At 35.9% G+C, this 24,940-nt stretch overlaps 1 protein-coding gene across 1 annotated transcript in view; it reads right to left on the reverse strand.

The window, feature by feature from the left end:
- GALNTL6 (polypeptide N-acetylgalactosaminyltransferase like 6) overlaps positions 1–24,940 on the reverse strand; it is a 445,447-nt gene that overhangs the window by 231,717 nt on the left and 188,790 nt on the right. The window contains exon 4 of the mRNA XM_032110017.1: positions 12,688–12,854. Within this exon, the coding sequence (XP_031965908.1) occupies positions 12,688–12,854 (167 nt within the window). The remainder of the gene's footprint in view (positions 1–12,687; positions 12,855–24,940) is intronic.

Consider the following 24,940-nt stretch of genomic DNA (forward strand, 5'->3'; position numbering starts at 1 on the left):
GATTGATACCTGATTAATCATAGAATGGTTTGGGCTGGAAGCAACCTTAAAGATCATCCAGTTCCAACCCTCCTGCCATGGGTAGGGACACCTTCCACTAGACCAGGTTGCTCTAAGCCCCATCTATCCTGGCCTTCAACACTTCCAGAAATGGGGCATTCACAACTGTTGGGCCACCTGTTCCAGTGCCTCATCACCCTCACAGAAGGAATTCCTTCCCAAAAGAACATCTAGCCCTACCCTCTTTCAGTTGAAAGCCATTCCCCTTTGTCCTATCACTACATGCCCAGGTAAAAAGTCCCTCTCCAACACTCTTGTATGCCTGTTTAGGTACTGGAAGGTTGCTCTAAGGTGTCTGCAGGGTCTTCCCTTCTACAGGCTGAACAACCCCTCTAAACCGGTCTTCATAAGATAGGTGTTCCAGCCCTCTGATTCTACAGTGAGAAATTAAGAAAAATACAGCTGATTCATCTTAAAACACAACCTTATGCAGAGAGATAAAACTAGCAAGGCAGATGCACCCCAAATTTTAAAATAAATGCATCAGAATTATGTTTCTGATCTCGATTTTTTTCTGTCAATCATCCTTTTCTGCTATGATCCTCCTCTCTGTTTCCTGCAAAACAAATTCTCATTCCTGTCCCTCAGCTCCCTGCAGATTGTACTGATCAAGATCCCATCAATAGACATTTTTTCAATAATAACTTCACCATCATCTCTATTCTTTTTTCGCAGCTACTGAAACCTGGAATCATTCAGGTTCCCTGGGATTTGGTATCACATTCCATAGTTCTGAAGCAGTTTACAGCTTCAGGGACACTGTATTTTGGTCAAAAATCTAGAAGAATCGAGAAAATCTGCTCCCCATGATACTAAACACAGCCTGAGGGAGGAGACTGAAGACAGGAAACAGAAAAACTCTGTTTTTCTTCCACTACTTGTCTCTTATATACAAACAGGGATGTAACTCTGCTTGCAGGATTCTGCTACCTCTTTTGTATTTACCTTTTAACAACAAGAATGCATATGCATTTAAGCAGCTTTACAGAAACACTGCAAGGATGCATGACCAAAAACCCACATATGCATCTGCAGTACAACTTAAAATAGCAAGGTAGGCTAGACTGACACCTTAGAGTTAAAAATTATTTCATACCAAATAGTGTGCAGTTAAATCGCTGTACCACCAACTTACCTCGCAGCTCACGCTGCTGCTTCATTAATGTGAGAGCGCCACACAAGCTACAATTTTCACACCACAGAGAAACCACTGTGAAGCAACCAGTATGTTGGAATAGAAGGTGATTCCATCCTGAAATAAAATATCATCTGCCTAAAGAAAAAACTGTTTGGGGAATAAACTGAAAGTGAAATGACTGTGCCACATCTTTTCAAACATTTCATGTATGGAATGCAGATCTTGGGGGTGAGGTGGGGAACAGGTGGGCTTGTTGGGGAGTCAACTGTTCTTGGGCACATGACAGGATCCTTGTTTTTTTTTTTTTTTTACCTAAAGCATGTTGCTAAAATTCGACTCAGTATATGCCAGCTTAATTAGACAGTCTAAAAGTGATACAAGCAACTTAATCACAGATACTTTTTCTGTCAACATAATTGATTTATACTAGGACAAGCTCATCCCTTCTACTACATGAACTCTAAAAGTACCCAAGGACAAACAAAGCCCACTACAACACAGCAAAATGCAAGTGATTGTACATATAAAAAACAAAGATGACACCATGACCAACAAGTGTGCTAGAATAGTTTATCATTTAATAATGGCATATACTTTCCAGATTTTCAGACTTCTTTGAAGTGCTCCCAAACTCTACCCCATTGAAATAAAGGAAATTTGCTTTAAGTTGAATTTTTATAAATATTATTTCACTGTCACTCATAATCAAGACATAGCATTTAAAAAAAATATGACATTTGTTAGGTACAGCTTAACTCCATGCCTACTCCATGAAGGAAACCAAGTTGAAACAGATAGCACTTCAAAAAACTAAAATGATCATGGGACATGAGAAAGAAAAAAAGAAATTAGCTCACAGTTCTTGCTGAAGCTCTAAATTCAGTTAGATTACCTGAACTAGCAACAATTACAAGACTCTACAGAAATAATCAATTCAGTTCAGAAGTAATAATCATCAATTTCCTTCAAAATGTAATCACCCATACTTCAGGAGTACACACAAAAAAAAGGGGCTCCAGCATAATTGGCACCATCAACCTACTTTACGTTTCACACCCTTACATTCACAGCTGGCACAAAGATTGTCACTCACTGACTAAGAACGTGTTTAACTTTCCTTCAAAGAAAAAAAACACAACCAGGAATTATTTTAAAAAAAGGATACATAAGTCCATAACACACTGACTAGATGCACATATTGGAATTTGGCCCATAGTACACTTCAATGCTGTGTTCATGTATTATTACAGTTTGTAGCACAAAGCTTGCTTCTTATCATTAATATCAAACTCCCAATACAAAACTACAACAATGAGGTTTGCAGATAAGAAGCAAGCACTTCACCTAGTGTTTACAAACACATTCAAGAACTGCAATAGCTTTAGACTCAAATGTAGCATGGATTAATTTCATTTTTTCCATTCATTAGGATAATCTGTCATTGCTTTCTAGAGTTAAAAGCTGCAACAAGTAAACCACTCAAGAACAAGACTAACATCTGTTCTGTATTGCTTTGTAGTGTTAAAGGATACTGTCTTCAATGATATCACATTTGCTTGTACATAGAACATCTTTCTTTCTTCACACCAGGAACTGCTTTATGCAAGCCTATTGCAGTAAGACCTTTGAACAAATTTTTTTCAAATTCTCCTCAATGAATCAATTATACTTGAAACATGTTTTAAAGCATCATCACTGTCCACTAGAACATTTTAATATATGTTTATAACATTTTAAAATGTATAACATTTTTAAAAAGAAACTCTGTAAAGTTAGAATATTTACAAACATGAGCAGATTTCCTTGTTGACTAGAAATAGAGTGCCACAAATAACAATTAAACTGTGTCTCTTCTGTGATTAAATGAGGCAGGAATGGAGTAAGACAGCAAACTCATGCTTATCCTGCTAAATCTAATGGAGTAAGTTTGCTATTTTGATAGCTGTGCATAAACAGCACCTTTTACAAAGACTGTTAACTCTTTTTTCTAAATTCAGTATTATGCCCTTCAAATGAAGGGAAAAAAGAGACCTTAGGCAGACATCCTCTTCTACATTTGCTGAGATTTCTACCTATTAAAGAATTATTAGGTCTCTAGTAAAAAAAATAAAGATAGGAAATATTGTAGAAAAATATCCTGATGTAACAGTAGGAGAAGTTAGATTACATATGTTAGAAAACCAGAACAAACAAAACCAAAATCTGCCCAACTCCCTCCCCCCCCCCCCCCCACCTTTCTGACAATAGCAACACTCACTCAAGATTTGAAAGCCAGAAATCAGCACAGACTGGAAAGTCTTCATCCCGGAATGCCATGCACATGTTTGCAGTACATTTTACCAGTGTGGTAAGAAGGGTTTTCTATACCACATAAAAGCAAAATCCCCAGCAATCGCCTGTTCTAAATGGTTAGAATTTTCCATATTGTGCAGCGCATTCTGCTTTCATGACACACTCTCTCATTGTTATCCTAATGCATATTTCTTGAATTTGTGGGGAGGGCAGTTATGGGGATTCCTACAGCAGGTGAACAAAGGTTGCTAGGTCACTGACCATAAATGAAATCAATGTGTTTGTTTGCCTCTCTGTGCTGTGTCTCTCAATTATGCAGCAGCCCTGCAAAGCTGCAAAAACCAAAGTGTGTACTCGCTCTCATAATGCATAAACATACAACTGGATAAAAAGGGGAAAAAGAAAACCACCACCCCAAGTAAAATGAGTTTATACCTGTAACTTGGGAAGGCAGAGGAGAATGCTAAAAGCTCTTTGCATGTACCAAATCATCTTGCTTCTGGCACTCTTCTTTATCAAAATTTTCCACTGCATATGGAACTTATTCTAATTTAGAAAACATGGTTTGACCCAGTCCTATTAAAATGAATCCTTTATAATTGCTCGATACAAGTTATTAATGCTTTGTTCACAAATCAGTAGCATTTAAAAAACAAACTGCGCATGACAGAGCCATTAAAGCTTTCAGCCATTTATAAGCTTCATAAAATTGCCCATCTGTCTGAAAGACGCATGAGCTCAATTTGGGAAATCAGCACACACAGAAAAGCCCCCAAAGTTGACTGAACGTCTGGATAGCGATTTCTGAGAGCAACAACATTCCCTTTCAAGTTAATCGAAATTATGATTCCATTTTTGTCCAAGAAGATTTGTAACTAGACAATTCCATATGTCACAAATTCTTCCTGTGAGACACTGAAGAGCAACGAACAAACATGCATAAGTACACTTTTGATTTTCAACTGCACAAAACAAAAATCTGCATAAACATATACAACACTAAACAAAGAGATGCTTTTGGAAACAAGGCCTTCATTTATTCAGAATGAATAAATAAAATAAATAAAAATGATGGTGGAACTGCTTGCCATTATCCAGGAAAGAAGCATCAGAAACAAATGCTGTCAAATTATTACTGGGTTATCTCAAAAGAAAAGCATCAAGATTAAATTAATATAGATTAATTTCAACTCTCAATAGTCTAAGAAAATATTCTGTAGGCTTTTATTCACTTACTTTCACAGAAATAGAATATACCAGAACTTTAATGGAAATTATTAACTGTTTTACTACATCAGTGAAACAAGGTCAGAACACCTATTAGAACTCTTTAAACATGTCTGATTTTGTCAGGGTTACCAAAAATAAAAGGGCAGGACAGACCTTTGTTCTTCATGTATAAAGCTTTGAAGGCACTCATTTGCTAACCTCATTACAGGATTTTTCTTCTTTCTTTAGGATGTGTTAAGATTTAAAAACTAAACACTCACTAGCAATCCTACATATAAGAATCAGTCTAGAAAAGACAAAAGCATGTAGTTTGGGGGGAAAAAAAAAGGCCTTAGGTTAGCAACCAAATCAATGTTCTCCCACTCATCTCCCAGGGAAACTATTAGATAGTATTGATACCCCATATCTGACTGTAAGGACTTTTACAGACCTTTTAGTAAAACACAGTGTTTTACTACCAGAATTCTGGGTTTAAAATTCTCTTATGAGTGACAATCATAATTTCCTGCTTTGATAATTTCACAGCTTTCCTTATACCACCCACATTTTTTCCCCCCCCTCTTACTTTATGTGAAGTATCAGAGAAGGAACAGGAAAATAAGGTTCACCCATGATTTGCAAACAGGAAAAAAGGACAAAACAAAACACATTTATAATACAGTAAAATGCGGTAAAAGATTTTCTAAAATTATTTTCTCTAAGATGCATAAAATGTAACTATGGACAATACTATTCCTTGGTGATTACAAGCTTACTTGAAAGTCTACATTCAAGAAAGGTGAAGTATATTTTTAAAGTCTACGTAGGTGAACTCAAATATTGCAATTAAGGCAACCTTGACTGTAACAAAGCACCATTTTTGGAAAGATTACTAGGATATTAATTCGAAAGCTTTATTACACTTTATTACACTTTATTAAACTGCAATGAACTTTGAAACCTGAAAGTTGCTATCTCTTTTTGTGTACAATGAGAAGATAATAAGTTATTTAAAGATAACATTGAAACAATACCCATGCATGAAAAGGATCATGAATAAATTTCAATTTTAAATTAAAGGAAATTTTCTAAATAACAGGCAACTAATATTTGGCAAGAATCCTTTCTGTTGATACTATGGCAAAACCTAGTTGACAAGCTTATGAAAAACAATACTTTAGAAGATCTCAGGCCTGTTCTCCTCATTCCTAATAACAAAGAACCACCCAGAACAGAACATTTGATCAGTTTGGATCTGACCAGATGGAATGTTTGCAAAAAGTCCAAAGCAACAGACTTCAGCTTCCATCCTAGATCACCGGTCTGCAGGTTTTAATCCTGAATATTCAGGAGACATATCGTTCGAAGACGTAAAAATTAGTTACCATCTCCATTACACTACTCAGTGAAGTTGTGGAAGTAATACATTTAGAATCCTAGCTAAGAATTGCATAATGCAAATAAGACAAAAAAAATTCTCAAAGCTTATAAAAGAAAATAAAAAGTTTAAAAGAAACTTATAAAAGAAAAAAGAAATGTAGGGAAATGAGGTATAAAAACAACATCTTTTCAAATTTTTCAGAAACTAATGTGCATCTTTTCCATAGTTCATTAACTGAAGCTGAAAAAGATAATTGTGAGATAATTGTTCAAGTCTCTTGTCAAGTTGTTTAGTCCATTACTGCAATGTATTAATGCTTTTTCAAGGGGAAAGTAAACAGCTGATGTTTCAGAGAAAAGCCGATGTAGAAACCAATGTTTATGCAGATTTAAAAATTTTCCTTTCTGTTTGCAAGATCAAACTTGAGTATTCCACATGAGGAATTTAAATTGAATTATGGCTGAAATTACATTATTTTAAACCCTAAGGAAATGTAAATCAAAGCTGAGATGCACAGTAGAAAATTTGCCACATGAATAAATGTGCTTCCAGTATTTCAAGATTACTCAGAGTGACTACGCTGTTTTAAACTGAGACTTACTTCAGGTATCTCACGAACCATACTCAATACAAGCATGGCATAACAGTTTCAGAAGCTGACACCCAGAGAACACAATCTTGCTAAGTACAGGCTGCTCACTGGTTCCCATCTCAAAAATTCCTCGCATGTTCACAGACCAAAGGGATGCAGTGTGTAGGCACAATGCACACCCATCAAGCAGTCCATAGGGTGGGCAGCTAAAGATAGACTGAGCAATATAGAGCTTGTGGAAACAAAAACTCTGTATTCTGACTCCACAAGTACTCAAAAGTGAAATTACTTATCTATTATAATCAATTTGATCAACTATGTGAAAAATAAAAATTTGTTTGTATACTAATGTTTTGTCACTGGAGTTTTCATTTTTACAGCCAAGTTGTATTTGAATTCCCTGTATACATTAGGATGTGGGTATAATCCTAAATTTATCCCACAACAGACACATTCTCAATTAATTCTGTCTAGGTAAAGTGTAAAACTTCAATTGTTTGAAGTTCTTCCCACCTCTCGCCTCTCTCACAACATGACAATACTTTTACTCGAGCAAATAAAATGCATTTTGAGATGAGGTACAGTTGCCTTCAAAATGACCATTATTCTTCTGAGCTGAACTCTCACCAGCCTCAGGACAACCCTTTCTTTTCCCACTGGTAAAGCCGTTCTGTCAAATCAAAATGCCTTCAGTAATGAAACTGCTATTGTAAGGTACATCAAGAAGCTGAATGTAAAATCTTGTACTCCATAATTTCAGAAGAAAAACTCCACAACAGAATTTATAATGTTAAACAATCAAAATTGGGAATGTACAGTGAAGAACAGAAAACTTGGTATTACAGATTCAAATCAGTTTATTCCAACCTAAGCACAGATCTTTTAAGTTGTACTTGTTACAGTGATAGTATTTTTTTTTTGACCAGAAGCAAGTCCCAAGTTTCATGAAATTCAAATCACTGAGTGCACTGTAGAGGAAATGAATGAGGCATTTTATAGCTCAATATCACAAGTATAAAAATGTAAATACTGCATTTAGTTAGATCTCTAGTCAATATAGACATCTTGAAACTGAATTTGTTTCATTTTCTATTTGACCTTTTCCTTTTTTTCTTTTAAATCTCTTTAAAAATCAGACTGACCTTCATATAGGGTTAAAAGTTAAGATTTTTTTTTTTCCTGAGTATTACACATGATGTAGTAATACGTCAATATTAAGGTCAACATTACTTGAAAACTTTGCTGTATTTAACTCTGCTCCTATAAAGTTTTGCTTATGCTACCAGTGATATGTACAGTGCAATTCAAGTTGCTGGGGTCACTCTGGGTTCCAGGATGCTGCATTAAGCAAGTGTGAAGCCACTGCAAATTCTTTAGTAAGCAGAAAACATCTCTTTACTTTCGTATAATTACTTGTCTGCAGCAACAGGCTTCCCAGCTGGTAAGGCTGTGCGTTTCAGGTATAGCTATTCATCTACAAACCTAATAGATTTATATGTGGATTCATCCTTACTTTCTTGCCAATAAGGCCTTACATGAGCTATGCCTAACAGCAATTTTTGGAGATATGAGCTTTCATCATACTGAGAGTTTCTGTCTATAGCAGAGGTTTCCTACGACAAGACATTTATACAATACAATTCCACATTCATTTAATCAGAAAGTTGCATCTAGCCATGATCTGAAGCCAAGCATCGATACACTTGAATCTCAATTATGTTACATAAACTGTCTAGAAACAAAATACAGGTAAGTTCAGCTTCATGCAACAGCATGTATTCCTTCAGTGGAAAGTGGTGCAATCTGATAGTGTGATAGAGTTGCTCTGCTTTTAGCACAAACTCTCTTCCCTTATTCTTCCATTACTGTATAATATGACCAGTGTAGTTTACAGAACTACAGTTTAAAAAGCACCCCAGTCATACATCAGGTCTTCTTCCATGTTCACAGGAAAAAAGCACATTACTGGCACTGAAGTTCACCAACCAACTAAAGCTCTGATGAAGTAGTTACAGGTTGCTTTTGCACTCTGACCTCCATGTTATTAATCTGGGCTATTCAGAGGTCTGACACAAACCATATGGTACCTGATAGGGGACACTATGATACTCTCAAATGACTAGTGGCCCAGAAAACAGACCTAAGCAAGGGGACAGATACCAGAGAACATAATAGACAGAAAAATGAGAAGGGACTGGCTCATCAACATGAAGGAAAATTTCCTAGTTTGTCATTTTCTACCAAAAAAACCCCCAGTTCATTGCCAGTGACAGGAACTACTTGAAGAAGAAGCTGCTGGCTACTAAGTTTTCATTTTTTTTTCCCTTGGCAAATCTGAGGGGTTTTTTTAAACTAAAATACTGCCAAATAATTGTTACTGCTAATAAATTTGTTGGCTGTGGCACTGTTTATTTTTTCTTCTAATAGGTGCTGTACCGGTTCAAGAACTACGGGGTAATGTCAGAATGCCTGGTAAGTCAGCTTTACATTCATGGGCATATACTGTGTTAGTAACAGTTTAGAGGTCTGATTATGCTAATAAAGTAATTAAAACACCAAAAGAAATAAAGGTTGATGTACAAATATATCAAATACTGGCAACCTACATGAACTGTTTAACTAATGAATTATGCAAATCTATGTTTCCCCAAAGTTTTAAAACATTAATTATAGTTATTATTCTTCTGTAAATGCAAGCTGTTCCATAACTGAACCAATGAAAATTTGCTGTCTTTTTCAATTTCCCCTTTCCTTTAAAACCGTTGCCCACATTCTGCTTCTTGCCCCTTTTCAGGGATCTGCTGACTTCAGAGCAAGCTAGGTCAAGAAGAAACACCCTATCTCTAAAGTAAAACCTTATTCCCAATCCTCCCCACCTTCCATTTCAAACAACCCTCACACAAACACCAAAACTCTCCCAGAAAAAAAACGTCACTTTCCACAAGGCTCATTTTCCCAGAAATCAGGGTCACAAAACCAGAGCTGCACACAAAGCCACTGCAGATACCTGACACAGATGTGTTGGTATCTCCAATATAAAGGTTCATTTTCCATGACACTGAAGCTGATGGGTCTTTGAGTTTGAAATACAGGGCTTACATGAATCAGGTTCTGGATTTGCAATCCCAAATCCATCACAAATCAGAAATACTTTGCATGCTTTAGTATGCAAAATATGTACATCATTAAATTGCACCCTTATTGTATCCGCGGCTTTCTAAGGCAAGCTAAATAGAAGTCTATTATTTGCCTCTCCTTTACAGAGCTTGTTAAATGACAATGTATTTATTCTACATGTATTAGAGCACCTATGAACTCTAGATTCAGTCCCCTTTCATCTCACCAGTACACCAACATTCGTCCATTTGTGTTTACAATATAAATCAAAGCTGTTATTTTTGTTGAAATGGAGTTCCACTAAATCAGACATTTTTCTCCAACCCATTGCTTCACCATTTTTAAATATAAACACTCTCTATAAGTTATATGAATAAAGAAATCTTGCAACTCTGTGTACCTATTCTTAAATCGACATTTCCTTCTGTCACAGATGACTTCTAATATTCACGTAGTCTTTTATACTAAATCTGTCCATAACCAAATATTTCATTTCCAAGTTTCATAACATTTGCTTACCTCCCTCTTAATACCAAGCCTTTAGTCTGCATTATATTGCTATTTAAAGATGTGAAGCTGTCCTTTTACTTTTATAACATCTAAATGTCGTAATTTATTCTGAATATTATGCATGAACTATCTAAAGGTTTTGATCATAAAAGCCAAAGGAGTGAATATGAATAAAATGAAGGCATACAAGTAATTCTGCAGGCAAACCAGAAACCTCTTGGTATCTAGCTGTTCACTAAAACATTTTCATCATTTGTTATCAAAAGTTTTTTCAGTGTATTTCAGTATTTATGTTTGCATTAGTTAAAAACACAATATAGTTGCAGTTAAATAAAGTTTAGAGGATCACAAATACATGAATTAAACCAACTTCAAGTGTACCAAAATGATTCGACTAACTTATAAGTCAGTGTTACTGAATTCAGAGTAGAGACTGCAGCAGATTTTTCTTGTGTGTTCTCTCTTCTTAGAACATACAGTGCCAAATATGCTCAAGTTCAAAACCGGCAACCATTCACAAGCCCATTTCTGATCTTTATTTTAATAACATTGATAAACAGAAGCGAATCATTCTACTGGCACTGCACTTCCAGGCCCAGCTTACTCATACAAGTTTGCTTTGTAAATTTCTTCCAGTTTTTCAAACATACATTAAACACTTTTGTAAAACATTTCTATGCTATATGAACCACTTCCAGCTGAAAACTGTTTCACTGAAAAGTCAGATAGCACTATATAACTGGAAATGAAGAAGACTCTGGAGATTTGTATAGTGTTATAGCAATTAATATTACTTCCAGCAACCAGCAGAAACTAAGAGCATGCAAGAAAGAGCAACAGCCTGTTTACTGGCATCAACTCTTTTTCTAATAACCTGGAAGTAGGTAAGCTTTACAAAACACTAACATATTTAAAAATGTATCAACAACAGCAACTATCATCTTAATTTAAAAAATGCTACAGTATTACCATATTGAGCAAGCATAGCCACAATAGCTGCTATTTCAGAAAAAAGCCCAAAACCAACCAACCAACCAAAAAAAAACCCCAACAGAAAAAGAAAGAAAAAAGCTTCTTTACTTGTCAGATACCTCATAAAACCAACTTACAGACTTCCCCATGAGTTGTTTACTGCTAGGAAATTGTTAGCCTGCAGAAACAGCCTGGTTGTGCTGTTTTACAGGTCTGGTTTCAAAAACTCTCATCTGTGGTCTAGATTTCATAAACATAGAATAGTCAGAACTGTATTCACTTTAAAATTTCACTTAAATTGCATTACAGATCGAGAGGCAGTTCATCAAAGGACATATTGCAAGTAAACCAGCAGATATGAGAGGGCAAGATAGATGCGTGCAGCATTTATCTTTCTAAACCCTGAGATATCAAGCTAAAAAAAGATCTTACAAAAATGATTCTGCTACTGCAGCACTCCACTAATATTTCTCTCACTCACCCAGGGGCTTCTTAAAACAGCAGGTCAGAAATCTATTCCTCTAAGTTGCTGAGATAAAGGTTTTAAGCAAAACATTAGCAAAGGGTACAATTCTCTCTTTTACTGTCTATTAATCTACTGAGAACAAAGCTCACATACACACCAGAAACTGATGTTTCAACAGAAACAGAAAACCCATCCCCCAAAACACCAAAGTCAAAGGTTTTCATGCTTAAACTTCTAAGACATACACTGAAATTTTAAAAAAACCCCTCTTTCCCAGTTCCATATCCTTATCATGGAGGAATTTTACCTAAAGAACTGTTAAAATTCATTTAGGGAACTTGAGGCATTCATTTTTTGTGCTGCATTCAAGAAGTAATGGTAGCATATGACATTAAGTGAATAAGGTTTTCTTAATTTTACTATATATATAAATTATGTAAACTTTGATCAACTATTCTAAAGCATTTTTTTCACATTCTATTCAAAAGAGCCTCATTTCTCTGTATGGTTATTTTATACTAGTATGTGAATCTGCCTAGATCAGTAAAATTCCAGGATCAAAAGCTAATTCGTTGGATCCAACATGGTCAAAGTTGATACATTTTTCAGAGCAAAAGAGAAACGTAGGGAAAAGATGAGGAAATATTAAAATTTGCAGTATTTCAGTAACAACCTTCAAAATACAACATTAAGAAGGGTTAATGAACAGTTCACAGTCTCTCTTCCCTTTGACACGAATTTCAGTATTCACGCCAAGCAAAACAAAAGCCTCTTATAAATGTTTATTCCTGCTAACAGTCAAACAGTACATCAAGGCAAGCAGTCCAGGTCTCCTGCTAACAGTCAAACAGTACATCAAGGCAAGCAGTCCAGGTCTCCTGCTTTTGCTTCCTGTATGGACCACACTGCATTATAAGTTTCAAGTTAAAACAAAACCAGCTGGGCCTTACCTCTGTCACTGAAGTCATCCACCAGAATTATCTCTGCGATGAGGGTGTCTGGAGTGCGGTTGATGATGCTGTGGATGGTGCGCAAGAGCGAAGTCCAGCCTTCATTATGAAACGGGATAATGATGCTGGTGTTTGGTAGTGTTTCCAAGTACACCTTGTGCTTACAGCTGGAGAGGCAAGAAAGCAATTGTATAAGCATACTGAAAATCTCAGTTGGCATATGCTGTCATCCATTTGGGCAATTCAACCAACATGGTTTCTGGCATAAAATTGAACAGTGCAATCAAGCAGTATCTTCATGTGAAAATAACTGGATTGTTTAAAACACACTGCTTACAATACTGAGTAAACTGGAACAATAACAAAATTTAAGCGGAATGAGTGAAAAAAATCTAACTGGCTGGAATTCTTTTCCTTCACTGAAAACTTTTTCCTGCAGTATGACAGATGACATATCTTCTACGACATCATTTCCAAAAACCAAATCCTCTTATCAAAAAGAACTCTGAAGCATAATATGAAGCTAATCTGAAATGATCGTTTGGTCTACAAAGAAAAACTCTAGAAAACATCTCAGTATTATCCTGGGTGATATGAGCTTACAATATGAAAAACAACAACAACCACAAATACAACTCCACATCTACAGATCCAAAATGACTGCTCCTATTAAGTATAGAGATAAAACAATGCACAATCCTGGAAATGCAGACTCATAAACAAGGAAATGTAAACAACCTTTCATCTTTGAAAGGGAAGCGCTGTATTTTCAACATCTTAATTACACAGCAGCTATGGAATATCAGTGCTTAACCTGGCTGTGTTCAATATTGAGTTATTTACACATTTCAGAATGAAAAAAACAAAACGTTCAAATAATGGTCATGCAAATCAGTGTCTCCTAATATCCAAAAATATTTTATGACAAATGTTTAGATTACTGTAACTGATAGGACCTCATCTTTCATGTTTTGTTGAAAAAGAGAAAAAAGGGACATATTCCTCTGTTATTAACAAAGCCTGGCATTTTCACCTCTGGGGACACAGTAACTGAATGATTTCTCATTCCTCAAAAGAAAGTCACATCATGATAAAGGTATCCCTAGAGCAGAAACCTGTCATCTTTGCAATAAACAAACAAAATTAAAAGTTTAGACCTGCAAATTCTAGGTTAAAAAAAAAAGTATAGATATCTTTGCTCCTTGTCAGAAAGTATAACTACACATATCAAACACTGCTAGAGGATATAATTTTAATTTACATATATTTGCAGCTTAGTTTGGATTTTCTCTTTATAAATGTCACTTAGAAATCAATATTTACCAATACACTGTACGGCTACCACACTGATGAAATGTTCTAAAGAAATAAAAACTCTTAGGTACTACAGCTGTATTTGCAAAATATTAACTGTTACGTACCTGCAAATAAACTAACTAGCTTTTAGATGCTCTCTTAAAAAATTAAGATTTAAATTTGTAGTTCAGACTTTTCTTCCTTAAACATAGTGAGAATTCATTTAGTGACAAGCCATTTTCAGAAATAATAACTGTGGAAACTTTTTAATAAGCAGCTTGCTGGTAAAACATACATGCACACTGGAAAAAGGAGAGCTGCTTTGCAAGAATGTGAAGTTCTGGAAAAACAAGTGCTCATTATCTAGGGGCAGAAAAGTCTAAGTATGTATATTCAAATGTTTTGTGAGAAAAAGAAAATCTGCTGCAGAAAGAGAATTTAGTAGAAATTCTTTTTCTTATCTGTTGGAAGAAGTACAACAAATGAAGCCTATTAATACATAGCTGTTTCAGTTGACCAATTAAGAATAACGCCTACCAAACCAACACCTACTGTTGCCAGCCATTTGCCAACAGGGATGCTTCTTGGACTAGAACAACTGTAACTACCAGACATACATGTAATTCTCACATGATTTTTGAAAGCAAAAGTTGTTCCCTTTAGCATTTTCAACTCCCAGTAATTATGATTTTACAACTAGTAAGTTTCTACCTCCATAAAATCCCAAGCCAAAAAAACCAAAAGAACCAAAAAACACCGCACAATACCAAGCAAGAGAACCCCACATATGTCAGACTAACAACTTCTAAAGGGCAAGAGGAAAAAAAATACTCGAAACACCCAAACACATCAGAATGACATTTTTTAAAAAGTCACCTTTCCAGTATGACAATATACCTTTTGAAAGCAGCTGTACTGAAATGTGTGTATTTGCATGGTTAATATTGTAACCTTACGTGCGTAAGGATGAGGAAGGTCGTTGGATTTGGATAGTCTCATTGACAGTTTCAGAATAATTACATATTCTTAAGTGATGAGAAAGAGAAGCAACATTGATGGATTTAGTTTAAAACTATTCAATTCTTCCTGCCGAACAGATTGCTCCAAAACAGAGCCACACTTAGAAGAGGAAAGCATCTTACACCATCTTAACATTCCTCCATCATTCAACTTTGACCTTTCATCCTCATTTACATTTACTCTTGATTGCCATTGCAAAGGTATCTGGCTATATGTGAATTGATTTCTAGTAAGAACCACAAAGCACCAAAATGTCCTTTTCTGCTTTTATAAAAAAAACCTGGTCAGATTTCAAATTTATAGAAATAAAACCTTAAATTGCATCATTTTCTACTGTTAAAGACAGTCTGCTAGGTTTTATAGTAGTGCTTACTTGCCTTTCTTCAGCAAGTGGAATTCTGCTCATTTTTAGCCCCTTGTTCTCTGACATGAGACTCTAACTATAACAGAAGGTCACTATTTTAAAAAGCGTAACATGAAGTATGTTCTATATGAAGTTCTATTCAACATTGTCCACAGCAGAGTGCAGCTAGCCCTGTGCTGTGATGGGCTGCAGGGCAGACCTGATGAATAGCTGGAATGCTCGGGAAACGCCCATGAATTGCAACAAAGATGCAGTCAGACCTCTGCAGCTGAGACACTGGATGTACCGTGAGAATAAACCTATATATGTTTATGAGAATAAACATATATAATGCATGCAGCATTTGCTCAAAGCCCTTGAGTGTGCTTCTTTATATCCTGAGTTTTAGAAGTGATGCCAAATACCCTGACTGCAAAAAGACTACTTAGAAGCTAAAGACATTGCTTCTTGTTTTAAAAGGGAAATTCTTGAGTCTCCAACGAAATGAAAAATTGCAATTCAAGATTCTTTCATGCTTCCTGAAGAATGCAATCTTACCAGAATTTATTAAAATAAAATATAAAGCAAGGTTTGCTGTAGAAAGGAAAAATGCTATGTATAAGAGATTACCATAATCTCATATACATTAGGTAAAACCTTCTGAATTATGATATACATGTTAAATGAAACTGAACTGACTACCTATAGGAATATTTAAAAGGCTATTGAGCAAAATTGTACCTTTTCCCAGAGCCTCAAAATTTTAGTGGAAAATTCTGTCAAACTTGTATCAATTTAGCAAATTTTAGTACTTGCACACATGACCTCCAATTGTCATCCTCCACATAAAGACACTGCAAATTACTTGCACACTTTAGATGAATGTAGGCTCTATGTGGACAGTAAGTATCATTCAAGTAGTTTGAATGGCAGAAAAATGTGTCCAAGCCATTCAAGTGTCCACTGATATTCACTGAGGCTTGAAATACTAGGAAATCCATAGAGGCCCGGAAATAAATCCTAAAATCAATACTCAAAAAAGGTTAGTAGATTTAAGATGGACGGATAGGCAGTTCAGCCAGTTTCAGTGAAGTAATTAAGGGTTTGCTCCAAGACATAACTCAGCACAGAAAAGATTGATACATAGTTGATGTCAATCAACTTTACTTTAAGCTCTTCTTTTGATTATGAAATCACAGCTCGATTGATAAAGACAAATGTATTACTGAAGAGCTTTAGTGTCACATTCTATTTTGACTGAGGAATTAAAAAAGAAAAAAAATCAGTGGTGAATTGAAAAATGGGTACACATACTAAGTCTTTCAAAATAATTTTAATGGTAATGTATTATTTGCTACTTTTAGCTTGTTTCCATCAGGACTAGTTTTTGCCCTAGTGGCACTTTAAACTGGATTAACTTTTAAAGTAACATATGAGAACCCTGCACTAACAAGACTGAATTAAATAGCAAATGAAGATGAAGACAGGTCATTTGACTCTGTTAACTCATTCTGGATATATTGTAAAATGGCTTGTTTGAATGAAATATATATTAGTATAAACACAGTATAAAAACACACAAAGTTTCAGAAGAGAAACTTGCCATGATATTTTATAATTTTGGGATTGAGGGCAGAAAACCGAATCAGCCTACCTGAAATTAGTATACCAAACTGATTTTTCACTTTGGCTTTGATCATAATAATTTCCATGAAAGTGTTTTCTGTAATCAGCTCTGGCTGTGTATGTATGCTCATCATTCCCGTACTGATAAGAGGATAAATATTTACGGATGCTAAGAGGACATCACATTATTTGACTAGTCTTCCACTGGTTTTGTTATATTTTTCATCACTTTTATCCTTATCTCCATACTTGTGTTTCTTTACATAACCAAGTAGCTCAGTCCAGCAGTACTTTTAATGTTTAATGTTTGAGACACCACTCATTCACTTTGCTCAGAAACCTCACACTACCTCTTCCTCAGCTTACCTTGTTCAGCTACAGGACTAATGCTGCTTCCACTTAAGTGGTTGGTAAGTGATCACTTACAGAACTGGAAGTTTTAGTGCTCAAGGTTTGATGCCATCTTCCACAAAGTATTCCAAAACATGCTGATCAGTCAGCTTAGCTCACACCTATGTTCATAACTCTAGGTATGTGCCATGCTACACCATCAGCACCCAGTGCGGTATAACAGTAAACATCTGCACATCCTGCGGTACATCCTAACTGAATAGACCCAGACCCCCAGTCTTCTCCACAGGGTGATTTTGGGATTATTCCTAGCTCTACAGGCTGCCAGACTAGGCTGGTGAGTTCAACCAGCTTGCCCATTTCACAGCCAGACTGGAATCCAGCAACATATGGGCATGTTATCTCCCTTGTTCTTTCACCACACAGTCTCATCATATGCAAGTAACATGCCAACTCTTCTCCTGACCTTTAAAAGACAGTGGCTTTCAGTGCTCAAGACTATACTGCCTATACTACTGATCATCTTCAGTTCATCTTATGGAATCCCTCACCAATACTTTCCTTATTGGAGACTGGAATCCAGCTTATTGCGGAATTTCACAGTGACACATTTGATCACACAAAACAATGGAAAAAAAATAGCTTATTATTCCATAGAGCAAGTTAACTATTAAACCAAAATAATTTGCTTCTATAGTATGATCCAACTGCATGCTGGTCCTGTTACAAAGGCAAACCGGGAAGAGGATGTCCATTGTGTTTGCTAGGTGAACTCTAATTTAAAGAAAGCATATACTTGAAATTTTTGTATTTTTATACAATGCACTCATCCTAGACACTTAAAAATGCAGAACTTTTCAGAAAGAGTTCAGTCAAGTAACTACCGGTCTTTTGGTTGTACTTTTCAAAACAAATAAATGGCTGCTGCCAAAGAGATTATTTTAAGCCCTTTGGAAAGCAAGGTCATTTATATTCAGAGGGCAGTATCCAAATGCCTGAATCAACAAGTTGGGAGGGGACAAGGGGATGAAGAAGCAACAGTATATGAAGAAGCAACTAGGACTCATGGTAGGAGTATTATTCAAGGGGGTGAAGAAGCTGACAATTGAAACTAGAAAAGAGCTCCTACTCAGCAGAAACATTTTCTGAATAGCCTTAATAGAATACTACAGATTGGCCTTAGTAATGTACACCAGAAGCTTTCCTAAAGATGCCTCTTTTATTGCATTTAAACATAACATTATTTTAGTGCAGCACACTAGCACTTATTCATGGAACAGTGCTGAATAATAGGTTCAGTAGCTAAGGTTAAAAAAATGGAAAATTTCTTGGCATAAATAATAGATTTCTTCAAGCTTATTTATTGAAGTCTTAAATGTCAGAATACATTCTCTGTTATGTCTGAAATGCCTCAGTAGACACACTCAGCAAGAAAATAACCATGATAAGCAACAGTCATCCTGCTAGTTAAGTAGCTCACACATGTATTTTCTTACTGAAGTTATTACATTACCATTCAGAACAATGGGAGTTTAGAAGAGGACATGCAAGCGGCATTATGCACTGCCCCTGCACAAATACTCAGAATTATGAAATAACACTAGCCATGTGGACTTTGCAAAAAAATATTTTATAAATGTTAACACTTGTGTTAAAAAAAAAAAACCACAACCAAAAACTGGCATCAAATGATGAATTTGCTGATGAGTCAGATACAATGTCATTTTCAAGATTACAATGAATCAAAAGTTATGAACCTTGAATTTTGCTTTCAAATATCGCTGTCCTCGACCAATTTAGTCTCTCTTTCTATGATATTTCAGAACTTAATATCTAGTATTTCCTATCAAAGATTATCACTACATCATTAAATTAGTCCCTCAGAGACTTCTGGGTGAGATTTTTACAAACAGAGGCCCTATCTACCAGTCTACAAGCTGTTTCCACATTTTGAAGCTGTAACTGCTTTGAAAATCAATCTCTGTCCAAAGAATCTCCTTCCTCTCTCCCTCCTATTAGATACTAATTAAGCACTTATTAAGATACTTATTAAGCACTAATCACACTTATGATTCAATTTTGTAATTTATTACTGTTTTGAAAAACTGAATGCCGAAAGCTGCACAGTACTGTTTATTATGCACACCTGCCACAGTCACCAGAAAATGGTTACTTATGAAACCCAAGTTCTTTAAAAAAAGTAAAGTAGAAGTTATTTGTAAACAATTTCTATAGTAAAAAATTTTAAATGCACATAACTGATAAAGTGGAACTTTCTATCAGCTTGTACTTGGCATGCTGCTCCTACAGTTTATTTTTGGAGCTTGGCACTTGGTTCCAGCAGTTCAAGGCTTATTCATAAAAGTAATACACAGTCACACTCTTGGTTTAAAACACTCAATATTGACTTAATTATTCCTTTAGGATACAGAACTCTTCTGCTTGTTTGAAACAAGAATCAAAACCAAGTTTTTGAACAAAACAATTTTAAAGTTGGCTTCAAGGTTGCAGGGAGACTTTTAAAAGGTTAAGAGAATAGCAAGAGGTTCCTCTATTCCTGAAATATCAACCTGCCTGAGGAAGAAAAAGAGATGTCCCAGAAACACCATGAAGATATCTGCAGCCAGCACTTTTAAAATACAACTTGAAAAGAGGACTATTCATAAAAAGTGAAGATGTGAAAAGAAGTTATAATTACACTTCTTTCTTACTCACTATTATAAATGCTAAGACTATTATGATTTCATTTTCTAGGTTAGCTTACTCTACTGGGTACCAATAACAGCATCCTTTTACTTCAAGGAACAGGAGTAGTTCCTGTTTAATTCCCTGATAACTTTATATGTGGGGGGGAAAAGATGGCCTAAACATCATACGAGCTTAAGAAAAGATGCAGAACTTCCAAACCATCCATCTTTACAGCTTCACAGTTAACAGAAACATGCAGAAATACACTGCCTCTGTAGAAGACAAAATGAAAGAATACAGGCTTCTAAAATGATGAGAAAGGAGAGCAGTGCTGGCAGCATTCCAGCCACTTGACAGCACAAGCTGATTCATAAAAGCAGCAATTTGATTGACCCTGTAGATATATCAACAATGTTTTACGCACACTAAGGGATACCAGTAGCAATGCTGTGGTCAGTTACCAGGCTCCGTGCCTTCCAAACACATCAACAACCTTGAAAATTGCTCTGATAGATAATAACAGAGGAGAAGTTAAGTGTCTCACAGACATCCCTTTGCTGCATTTAGGAAACAAGGTAGCAGCCAACTATGGCACTTTCTGGATCATAAAAGTAGCCCACCACTAATTTTCTCCTCTTACAGGAAGTGCCAGAGAAAGTTAAAGTAAAACAGAAAGATTTTCAACCTTTTTTCCCTACTGGCTTCATCATCTCTTGCTCTCTTAGCTAAGCTGCTTTTTGAGATCTGACCCTTTCCTTCCCGTTGTTAAAAGAAACTACAGCACCCAGTGGGCTCCCAGGTACTGACAAGACCTCCATAAGCTACCAGGACAAAACATTTCCCAGTGAAATTTACATAGTAATTGTCTTAGCATGTTCAAGTATTCAATTTACAGCAACAAGCTTCAGTCACACCATGTTTCTGTTCCAATCTAGTCTTGTCAACAGAGCCTGATTAAGTAGTGATAACCAGTAATTTCTCCTGCCATTTGACAAGGCTGTGAAATTAGCCTAGGTGTGAGTTGATGGCAGGGAAAGTAATCTTTATTTTCACAGTGACTCACAGCTGGGGAGAAAGCAGGCATTACTGGGTATAGGCCTCAATAAATGTCACAACACTTTACTAGAACAAGTAAACCTTCTCCAAAGCATTAATGCTATTTTCACGAAAAAGAAGAAAAAAGATTAAATTGTACAGTAGAAATTGTTTGTGAAATTGCTATTAAAGGCACTATCAGCATGTCTTGGGAACTAAGAAGGCAAAATCCTGTGCTCTATGTAGACTTCCGTCAGCATGGAATTCATCAGAACTGATGGAGCTGAATTAGGTGCTTGTTGCTTTATGTCAAATTGCCTCATTTTGGCTTGTCATATACAGTCTCTTCAGCAGCACTGTGTGTCTCTGAAGAAATCAAAGTCTGTGAGTTTGCCTCACGTTGTCCTTCAAACCAAAAAGTTCCTCTAACCAAGGGAAGAGTCTAAGAATCAGATAAACCATATTGACGCAAAGCATGTTTATGTTTGCAATGTTTTGTTTCACAATACAGTGAGTTCTAAAATCATCATCACTTATGGAAAGATGTTATAAATTTTTCAAAAAATATATTAATATGCTTTAATAAACTTATCTACTCACCTATATGTATTAAGTCTAGGAGGCTTGGGAAATAATACATGTAATCATTTTATACCATCTCAAAATTCCTCATTAGCAAGTGCACATCAGAAAGCATCCTAGTACGCTAATTATATTTTAGCTTAAACCTTGCACTTTGTTACCTATGAATTCAAAAATAACAGACAGCAGAATTTATTTAATACATACATTATTTAATACAAACACCCTCCAACCACTTTTTTTTTTTTTTTTTTTGCAAGAGCAGATCAGAGAAATAAAAATGTATTCAAAATTAATTCATCCAAACCTAGCATGCTTATCTGATGGTGTCTCAGAAGTAAGGCAGACCACAACATGATCAATAAAAAGCCTCTATTTTGAGTCTAAGGTCATTTTCCTGGTGGAAGAAGAAAGAGGATCAGAATTCAGGTTCTTGTCACTTCAAAGTGCATTTTAAAGCATACTACTTCAGGAACAAACCAAACTGTGACATTCAACTACCCTTTAACTTCTGTTTCAGAAATCCTAGTTATCTTTTTACCACTTGGCCTTATATTCCAAAGGTATCCCATCTATATTCCCTTTATATTCTAGGAACCCTCTAGAAGCTCAGCCAGTCCTCCCAGTTTTGAATCAGTCCTCAGGTACTTCTCTCAGTTGCTGTGATCATTCAAAGACCATTGAGAGGTGCCTCAAATAGACATCAGTTCCTTCAGCATTCATGGGTACATCCCATCAGGCCTATGGAGTTACTATGTCCAGTTTGCTTAAGCATAAAATAATTTTCAAAGATAGTCTTTCTGTGATCTACCTACATCTCTTCACCACTCCCTTTCACTGCAATACGTGGTCAGGCTTACACCTCTCTCAACACCATCAAGTGTACACAATAAAAGATATAACAGGCAATATAGGTCTGACCAGGGTCTATAATACCAAAATCACAGCTGGTAGACAAGGGAGCAAATGCTGTGAAAAAGCTGTTGGGCCTCATGAACCATATGTGCCAACAAGATCAGTAAGTTCTCTAGTACCACGTCCTGTGGCCAGCACCGCCTTCAGAAAATTGGAGCTCAAGAAGGTTACTCACAATCAAATCAGGCAAAATAGAAGTTGCTTTTCCAATCCAGCATTGCTGCACATCTGCTATCCTTATTACATGAGGTGCAACAGCTAATTGTGCTGCCACTGAGAATGTACTGCTGGCTTAGTACGGTGTACAGAGGCTCTTCATAAAATTACTATATTAACAACATATATCATCACTTTCACCTATGAACTTCAAAGATACAAAACCCCAGAACATCTCACATTTCTCACAAATCTTAGCAAAGCTGGATGTACTTTCCAATTTTGCTATTGTATTATATGACAGTTAAAAGCTTTCATCATTGCCAAATGCTAATAGACTTGGCTATCCCAGATGTACAGAACTGGCTGGAGGGTAATTATGCTTCAGAATTCCTGTTCCCATTAAGTTTAGATTTCACAGTTATGTTTACTGCAGCTTGCTATTTTCTCAGTGGCGTGGGAGGATTTACTGGATTCTAAGTAACATGCAAGGCAGCTAAATGCAGAAGAACTACTTTTCCCTATGTGTATAAACAGATTATTTCTTTTATCAAATAATTTTCAGTAAAGAGAAACAGACCCATCAGGCTTGGACTCTCCTCACTGGCCTATTTAACACTGCAGCCTATTTCTCAATAAAAGGATGGAAGAGGAATCATCAATCTTCAGCCACATTTTTGCTGTTGCTGCCCTAAAAAAAAAAAAAAAAAAAAAAAAAAAAAAAAGACACACAAGCACCCAGAAAGCACTTGGGAATTCTTCCATGTTATTTGTTACTATCAATACACATCCTGCAAAGAAAGTGACAGCAGGCATGACAGAGACAGAAAGCTATAGGTTTTCTCGGGTATAATACATTCCTGATCCTATTTTGAGGACCTGCACTTCAAATGGGATGCCGTGAAGCAATTGCAGAGAACAATCAGGTCAGGCTTGGAAACAGGGTCATTGCCTATTGTGTTTTGGACTGCATGACTTTTCACTTTCACTATATTATTCAGTGACTACACAAAACAGTTTGAAAAGCACAGTAATTATCTCCAGCTTTTCCACTACCCACCCACTAAAAACGCAACTTGAGTTTAAACAGTTGCTCTGTGTCCAGATAAAAAGTTAAGCTAATACTAGTAATCAGTGGCATGAAGCAATGCAACATGTGTGTGTCTGAAGACATTTTTGATTACCCAAAATGAATGAGAACTAGAAAAAACCTTCTACTGTCTTTGTTTCTTCCACCATATGATCAAAAATTCAACAGAAGAGCGATACAAACAACTACTTCCATAAGACTTATTAAATATTTGTAAGTTCAGCATACTTAAATTATTTAGTCTAATTTTTTTTTTTTTTTTTTTTATCAAGGCAGGACAACCCAAGTCTGTCTTTCAGACTGCTGAGGGAATTAATTCAAATTTATCTTGGAGTATTGGATTAAAGACAAACTTTAAAATTTTAGTCTTATGGACAATATACATAGGCTAGATTGTGACAAATGCACTGTTTTTATAAAAAGAAAGTAACTAAATACAATGCAATAACTACTTTTTTAGGGGATTCAGATAGGTACTACTGCCTATATATCTAACCACATCCCTTTCCCACGAGTCTAGTTTTTGCAAAGTGTACTAAAACATCATTATGGTTTAAGTACAACTACTTTAAGAAACACAAAAATGGAGTCAATCAAAAAACATACTGCCTGGAGAAATCCCATTACATATTCACTTTAGCCTCTTTTAAAAATACAATGGAGGCCAACCACACTGCATTCAAATGTTTTGAGAGAGGCACTCAGGCATTCTCTCAGCTTCTGCTACTGAAAAGGAGAGTTTCAGATATGCAGAACCCATGGAATGAAATTTGGGTTTGTTATTAGAAAGAAATAAAACCTCATTAGTGTTCAGGACACAGAAGATTTAACAGCCCTTAGCTAAACCCTCTTATTTCTTTGATTATGAAAATGCATTTCTTCTGAGGGTTGTGAAAAATTTAATGCCTAAGAAAAATGAACATAGTTCAGACTTCCAAAAAGACACACTGCTGGGAGTGACAATGAAGGGCCAGTCCTTCACATAGGAAGAGCAAGACCAGCAAAAAAGGATTAGAAACACTGACTCCAGCCCACACAGGCTTTTAAAAACCAGAAATTACAGGAATGGTTGGACATTCTTGATGCACAACAAAATGGTAAGAACTTCATTACCAAATGAATCTATCTATCTATGCCCAGGGAAACCTTAA

The sequence above is a fragment of the Corvus moneduloides genome, chromosome 5 (genome assembly GCF_009650955.1).
Source record: "Corvus moneduloides isolate bCorMon1 chromosome 5, bCorMon1.pri, whole genome shotgun sequence".
In the NCBI taxonomy this organism is placed as follows: domain Eukaryota; kingdom Metazoa; phylum Chordata; class Aves; order Passeriformes; family Corvidae; genus Corvus; species Corvus moneduloides.